An 8068-nucleotide genomic window follows, 5' to 3' on the forward strand; every position below is an offset into this window, starting at 1 on the left:
TGTATATGGGGTCCTTGTGCCGTACAAGGTATAGAAACAGAAAACATTGCAAACATAACAAGACAGTAGTGCAAAAGACTGTAGAACATGGGATAAAAGCTATAATAACATTGCAGCATATGCAGTCAGAATACCAACAAAAGCTGCGCTGACTGAACTCAAGGTCTCGTTGCCGCTGTTGGTATTGGGGAGAGAATTATAGTATACGTCAGGGAAACAAAATCTAAAAAAATGGAGAGGATCCTGATAATTATAACTTACAGTCTATAGGGGAAGATGCTGACAGGCGGCGGTGACACAAATGGGAGAGACAGTGAGCATAGGGGGTAATTCAGACCTGATCGCTGCGGGCAATGCGCAGACCCATGTGTACAAAGCGGATCGTCGCTCAGCGATGGGTTTGTGCGACGGATCCTTTCGCACAGGCGATCGCAAGGAGATTGAGAGGAAGAAGACGCTTGTGGGTATCAACTGACCGTTTCAGGGAGTGTCTGGAAAAACACAGACGTGTCCATGCGTTTGCAGGGAGGGTTCCTGACGTGAATTCCGATCCCGGACAGGCTGAAGTGATTGCAACGGCTGAGTAAGTCCTGGGCTGCGCAGAGACTGCACAAAATCTGTACAGCTCTGCTACACATGCGTTCACACACTTGCACAGCTAAATTAGTCACCGTCTACAGGGGGAGTGTATTTGATCGCAGCAGTGCAAAAATCGCTTGCTTGCGATCAGGTCTGAATTAGGCCCATAGAGAGGTGGTTTAGGATGAGAGCAGGAAACGGGTGTAGCCAGAACTTTGTGGGCCCCATAGCAACATTTTGAAGTTCCCCCTTCCCAATGCTTCTAGAGAGACACTTCTCTGCAGCAGTTAATTTTATGCCCTATAATAGTGCCCTAGTTCATTTTCTGAGCCATCGTAGAGCCTTATCTAATGTTATGCCCCATAATAGTGCCCTAGTTTCTTTTAAGAATCTCAGTAGTGCTCAAGTTCACCCTATGTCACATTTCAGAGCTGCCAGTACACATTATGCCACACAGTACCCCCAATTCACATTATGATATGTAGTGCTCCCTATTCATATTGTGACTCATTACAGTGCCCCAGTTCATATTATATAACATTATAATGCCTTCCAGTTAATTTTATACCACACTACAATGAGCAGGTCCAGGGGCATACCGAGATATATTGCAGGCCCCAAGGAAAAAGTTTGAAAGGACCCCTACGTACCACCCAATGGCGGAAAATGTATTTAACACTTGTAACTTTGACAGGGAAGTTGGGCCCGTTTCAGTTCTGGGCCCCATAGCAGCTGCACTGCCTGCACCTATGGTAGCTACGTCCTTGGCAGGAAAGCATTAGTAAAGAAGTAAGGGTTTGAGAGCCTGTATGAAGCTTTGGAGAGAGGGGAAGAGCCTGAGAAGGTAAGAGTTCCAGTTGTGGGGAGCAGCCTGGGCATAGTCTTGGAGGTAGTAGTGGGAGGAGGTAATTAGTTGGGAGGAGAGGTGTTAGTCATTGGAAAAGTTAAGTGTGGAGGGATATGCAGTTGGAGATGTAGGGGGAAGATGATTGGTTGAGGTTTTTATAGGTGAGTGTGAGAAGTTACAATTGGTTTCTGAGGGGGTTGGGATCCAGTGTAGGGCCTGTAGTAGTAGGGAGACCCATGCAGCATATTGAGGACTGACTGAAGTGGAGAGAGATGGTTGTTGGGGATGCCACACAGGAGGAGGTTGCAGTAGTTCAGTCTAGAGACAATGGAGTTATGTATAATTCCAAGACAGCAGACTTGTGAAACAGATGGTGAGGTTGTCGATGGATAGTAAAATGGGGGAGGGGGGGCACGACTCCATATAGTGGGGAAGAGGATCCGCTCAGTCTTAGACATGTTAAGTTCAGAAAGCGCTGAGACATCCATAAACATTTGCTCCTCAGTTTAAAAAATTATGTCTATTGTCATACATTTGTTTCCAGTAGATGGGCGCACAAGCAGGAATATCTCGGAGGGAGGACTCATCATGTCTCCAGATATTAAAATAGAAGATAAGAACATCAGACAAGATTCTCCAGGAGAAAACACCATTATCCTAAATATACATCCAGCACTTCCCAGTACAGATATGTCATGTGGTTCCTCTAATCATGAGGAACATTCTCCTGATAATTCAGATCTTGCTACACACAATACAGCTCATAAAGGTGAAACAGTATCATCTAGTTATGAATCTGGTATAAGTTCTATACATCAGTCAGCTTTTGTTAGGCATAAAAAATCTCACACAGGTGAGAATCCGTTTACATGCTCTGAGTGTGGGAAATGTTTTACACATAAATCCTCTTTTGTTTTACATCAGAGGACACATACCGGTGAGAAGCCATTTATGTGCCCTGAGTGTAAAAAATGTTTTACAAAGAAATCCAGTCTTGTTAGACATGAGATACTTCACACAGGTGAGAAGCCATTTACATGCTCTGAGTGTAGGAAATGTTTTACACATAAATCCTATCTAGTCATACATCAGAGGACACACTCTGATGAGAAGCCGTATACATGCTCTGAGTGTGGAAAATGTTTTGCAATTAAATCTAGTCTTGTTACACATGAGAGACTTCACACAGGTGAGAAGCCATTTACATGCTCTAGGTGTGGGAAATCTTTTGCAAAGAAATCCAGTCTTGTAACACATGAGACACTTCACACAGATGTGAAACCATTTTCATGTCCTGAGTGTGGGAAATGTTTTGCAAATAAATCCAGTCTTGTTACACATGAGAGACTTCACACAGATGTGAAAGCATTTTCATGTTCTGAGTGTGGGAAGTGTTTTGCAAAAAAATCACATCTTGTTACACATGAGAGACTTCACACAGGTGAGAAGCCATTTACATGTCCTGAGTGTGGGAAATGTTTTGCAAAGAAATCACATCTTGTTACACATGAGAGACTTCACACAGGTGAGAATCCGTTTACATGTCCTGAGTGTGGGAAGTGTTTTACACAAAAATCTCATCTTGTTACACATGAAAGAAGTCACACAGGTGAGAAACCTTTTCCATGTTCAGAGTGTGGGAAATGTTTTATTTATAAATCTTATCTTGTTATACATGAGAGAAGTCACACGGGTGAGAAACCTTTTTTATGTTCTGAGTGTGGGAAAAATTTTCCAAGTAATTCACGTCTTGTGGAACATCAGAGGTCACACACTGGGTATAAACCGTTTCCATGTCCTGAGTGTGGGAAATGTTTTGCAAAAAAATCATATCTTATTATACATCGGAGAAATCACACAGGTGAGACACCATTTACATGCTCTGAGTGTGGGAAATGTTTTACACAGAAATCAGGTCTTGTTAAACATATTAGAATTCATAGGTGAGAAACGGTTTTCATGTTCTAGTTGTGGAAATGTTTTACACAGAAATCAGGTCTTGTTAAACATATTAGAATTCATAGGTGAGAAACGGTTTTCATGTTCTAGTTGTGGAAATGTTTTACACAGAAATCAGGTCTTGTTAAACATATTAGAATTCATAGGTGAGAAACGGTTTTCATGTTCTAGTTGTGGAAATGTTTTACACAGAAATCCCATCTTGAGAGACATCACACCAATGAGAAGCCATTTACATGAACTGAGTGCGGGAAATGTTTTGCACACAAATTGTTTCTTAGACAACAGAAAGCTCACACTTCATCAATGAGCTGATATATGTAAAATAAGCATCAATAGTAAATATTGAGAAAGTGGTGTATGTTATTAATGTAAATAATAAAAGCAGACATGAATACATTAAAACATATACTTCAAGGTATATTGACATAACTGAGTTATTGAGGGTACTTAAAAGCTAGAGGGTAGATTTACTTAAATGCAAAACACACGGTTTTGATTATTTATTGCAGTTTGAAATTTCAGTGTGAAAACTTCAGCGAATCAGCCGCTTACAAAAGTAACTGCTTAATAAATCTAGCCTTTACCATCCACAGACATACATGGACTGTGGTGGTCATTCAGACCTGACGGCACACTGCCTTTTCTCACAGCGCCTGCACATGGGTCGCAATGCGCAGGCGCGTCGCTCCCTAGCGACGGCCGATGCCAGGGAGCAAGGGATCTAATGAAGAAAGCGATTGCGACAGGAAGAGACCGTTCGTGGGCGTCAACTGACCGTTTTCAGGGAGTGTCCATGGGGCAGATGTAAGAACGTGCGCTATGTGCTTTTTGCACATAGCGCATGCTAACCGCTGCTGTTACCGCATCACCGCAATGTATGATGCAGCTCACAGCGGCTTCTTAAGGAATGCAGGTAGCGCACGCAGTGGTTTCGACTGCGACGCTGTTCCTATCTGAAGGTAAGGGCTCCCCAATGTACTAAGGCTGGGGCAGTGACTCACCGCTTGTTAAGCTCCCTCTGTCATTTCGGCAGATCGGGGCTGGAGTGCCGTTCTGCTGTTGGATCGCTCTGTTGTTTTGGGTTTTTTTTGTACAGTGTCCATGTCAATAAAGTTTTCAATTGCCATTTCTCAGTCCCTTCTGTTGTATGTGGCGCGCCGCCTCCCTCAATTTGCCAGGCGCATTGAGCGGCTGCTGGCTGAGGATACTAGAGCCAGCTTGCATAAAGCGCCCACCTCAGTTCCCTGCATCACCCGCTTCCCGGCTGCCTGGGGCACCCGGCATCCGTCTGCATCCAACGTGCATGTGCAGATACAGTCGCGCGGGGGACGCTGGCAACAGATACAATGCGCATGTGCAGGGACACAACGAATGGGGAAGAGAGGGGTGTGACTGCATCGCCACCACTGCACATAAAGATTCCTTAAAGGGGCGGGAGCAGCATTCGTGCATTAGGGAGAAGAGTAAGTTCATAACACCGCGAAAATACAGTGAAGTGCCAAGTGCACATAAGGAACGTTAGGGTACACTTTCATACATCTGCCCCCATGTTTCCTAGTTCACTTTTAAATGGGAAAGCAACTGGAGTATTTACTAATATGTAAGTAAAAAAAACTAAGTGCTGTAAATGTGTCTTTTTTGTTTAACAAGCTCTCTGCAACTTATATATTTCCTAATTACACTATCCGACCTTGTACTGTAATATGTATTAACTGTACACTGATTTCGCCTACTTCCATGGGGAACACTGGCATACGCTGGGGTATAGAGTGGTGTATGGAGCCTGGAACTTTAAGAACTTATGAGATCATCTCCGCGCCGCCTCTCCCTATCTAGTAAATGGGTCCCAGGTCGCATCGACCCGAGAGCCCGTTTACGCATCCACTGACCCGGTACTCAACTCTGGTATAACACTGCTTTATTCCCGGGTTGAATTGCCGGGTCAGGCAACCCGGGATTTCGGCAATGCCCCTTTCACACCGCACCGACCTGTGTCGACCCGGCAATATGCCGGGTCGATACCAGGTTATTTGTGCGGTGTGAAAGGGGTATAAGAGAAGGGCCAGGAGGTGCACATTGATAGATAAGTATAAGCCCAACTTCAGTACTGTATAAGTGAGTGGGATTTTTTTTTTCTCCTGTTCTCTCTCTTTCTTTTTCTCCCCTTGTCCCTGTTTATTTTGTATTATCAATTACTGTCCTATTGTTGTATATTATTTCTCGTCACAGCTAGGCTATGATACTACTGTATTGCAGTACATAGACAGTTTTTCTCGCTCTTTTTTTTTTTCTTCTGAAGGTTACAGGGAATCCGACCTAACAAACGAGATGGGTGGGGCTGTGATTGGGGATTTCTCTCAGTGCATGTTGTGCAAGATGTACGTGCACCTGGAGCAACCGTCCCAGTGTGATTACATCTGCACGAGGTGTGTGCGAACGGTTGCCCTGGAAGCCCAGGTAACTGATCTAGAGCAAACCGTTACGCGGCTGAGGGAGATTCACAATCTCGAGCAAGGCTTAGATAGAACGGTGGAGGAGTTGCGGGAGGGGTCACTGGTAGATGAGGAGGACCAGGCAGCTAGTTGGGTCACAGTTAGAAGGAAGAAAAAGAGGGAGAGGTCCGACATCTCTGAACTATCAAACCCCAACAAATTTGCTCGATTGGATGTGGATTCGGTGGATGATAGTGAGGAAATGACGGTGCCGGAGGAGACTGTTCCCTCTAGCAACCAGAGGAGCGGTCCCTCTGGCGCAGCCTGGATGAACGATAGTGAGGTACCAAGTCATATAGTGGTGGTAGGGGATTCCATTATCAGGAAGATATATAGGGCAATCTGCTACCGGGACCGTGATCGCCGTACAGTCTGTTGTCGCTCGGGTGCGGCACATCGCGGATTGGGTCGATAGATTGTTGGGAGGGGCTGGGAAGGACCCGGCGGTCTTAGTGCATGTTGGCACCAATGACAAAGTTAGTGGAAGGTGGGATGTCCTTAAGAAAGACTATAGGGAATTATGCAAGAAACTTAAGGCAAGGACATCTAAGGTAATATTCTCCGAAATATTACCTGTGCCACGCGCTAGTCCAGGGAGGCAGAGGGAGATTAGGGAGGTACATGTGTGGTTTAGGGATTGGTGCAGGAAAGAGGGGTTTGTGTTCCTGGAACACTGGACGGACTTCTAAGTCGGGCGCCATCTTTTTTGTGTCGTAATGGATTGCACCTGAATGAGGAGGGTGCAGCGGTGCTGGGGGGGGAGGATGAATAGAAGGTTGGAGATTTTAAACTAGGAGCCTGGGGGGAGGGCTTAGCGAGAAACTACGGGTCATGCAGTGAGGATAGAGGGGGTGACGTAGTAAAAGAAATGGGGAGGGAAAGAGCAGCCGGTAAGGGTATTAACATGGGTACTAAAAAAGATTTAATCAAAACACTAACTAATAACGATTATGGGTCATCGATGCTGCATAAAGTGAATGATGTCCCTAGCACAAGGATAAAAATACTTATCTTAATTTTATGTATGTAAACGCTAGAAGCCTTACAGGTAAAAAGGGCGAACTAGAAATACTTGCAGCATATTATAGGCGTTACTGAAACTTGGTGGGATAAATCTCATGATTGGACAGTCAATCTAGAGGGTTATACGCTGTTTAGGAGAGACAGATTAAATAAACGGGGTGGAGTGGTATGTCTTTTTAAAACCTGATATATGGGAAGATATTCTGGAGGGGACTGTAGACACTGTTGAGACGTTATGGGTAGAAATTGCATCCAGGGTAAAGGAATAAAAAAGTTAGTATTGTGTTTATGCTATAGGCCGCCTGGTATAAATGTGTCTGATGAGGAATTGTTACTGAAGCAAATTGAAAGAGCAGCAGGAGTAGGAGACATAGTAGTGATGGGAGATTTTAACTTCTCAGAAATAAATTGGATAAGCGATTCATGTGACACTGCTAGGGGCAATATGTTTTTAAACACACTAAATGATAACTACTTAGTTCAACTAATCGAGGAACCAACTAGGTAAAATGCAATCTTAGACCTGGTATTAACAAACAATAGGGAATTGGTATCAAATATTATAGTAGGGGAGCCCATAGGAAACAGCGACCACAATATGGTCACATTTAATATCGGTTTTCATAAGCAGTCCTATACTGGCTCAACTAGAACTTTAAACTTTAGCAAAGCCAACTTTGACATGATGAGGGAAGCTTTAAGGGATATTGAATGGGAAATTTTGTTTCAAGGAAAAAATACAACGGCGAAATGGGATGTATTAAAATCACTGCTAGTTAAAATATTCACACATTTATTCCCACGAGCAGCAAAAAAAGGAATAAAAATCCCAAACCAATGTGGCTTAACAAAAAGATAAAGGAACTTATGGGCAAGAAAAGGCGAGCATTCAAAAAATACAAATCTGACGGAAATGCGGAGTCATTTCAGCACTATAAGGACTGTAACAAAATATGCTAAAAAGAAATAATAGCGGTTAAAGTAGAAACTGAAAAACTAGTAGCAAAGGAAAGCAAAGCAAATCCTCAAAAATTATTTAAATACATCAACAGCAAGAGATTAAAGAAGGAGAGTATAGGCCCTTTAAAAGACAAGTTGGGAGTCTTACTCAAAAATGATAATAACAAAGCGGACAAACTAAATAAGTTTTTTCAACGGTAATTAC

General features: G+C 43.5%; 1 protein-coding gene across 5 annotated transcripts in view; it reads left to right on the top strand.

Moving 5' to 3' along the window:
- LOC135057050 (zinc finger protein 883-like) overlaps positions 1-3794 on the top strand; it is a 74496-nt gene extending 70702 nt beyond the window's left edge. For 4 of the 5 annotated variants that reach the window (XM_063962926.1, XM_063962925.1, XM_063962927.1 and 1 more), the window contains one exon: positions 1971-3794. In XM_063962926.1, coding sequence (XP_063818996.1) covers positions 1971-3373 — 1403 coding nt within the window. In that variant the 3' untranslated portion in view covers positions 3374-3794. The remainder of the gene's footprint in view (positions 1-1970) is intronic. The other variant, XM_063962929.1, reaches the window with a different exon arrangement.
- The last annotated feature ends 4274 nt before the right edge of the window (positions 3795-8068 follow it).

Source organism: Pseudophryne corroboree, chromosome 3 (genome assembly GCF_028390025.1).
Source record: "Pseudophryne corroboree isolate aPseCor3 chromosome 3, aPseCor3.hap2, whole genome shotgun sequence".
Classification (NCBI taxonomy): domain Eukaryota; kingdom Metazoa; phylum Chordata; class Amphibia; order Anura; family Myobatrachidae; genus Pseudophryne; species Pseudophryne corroboree.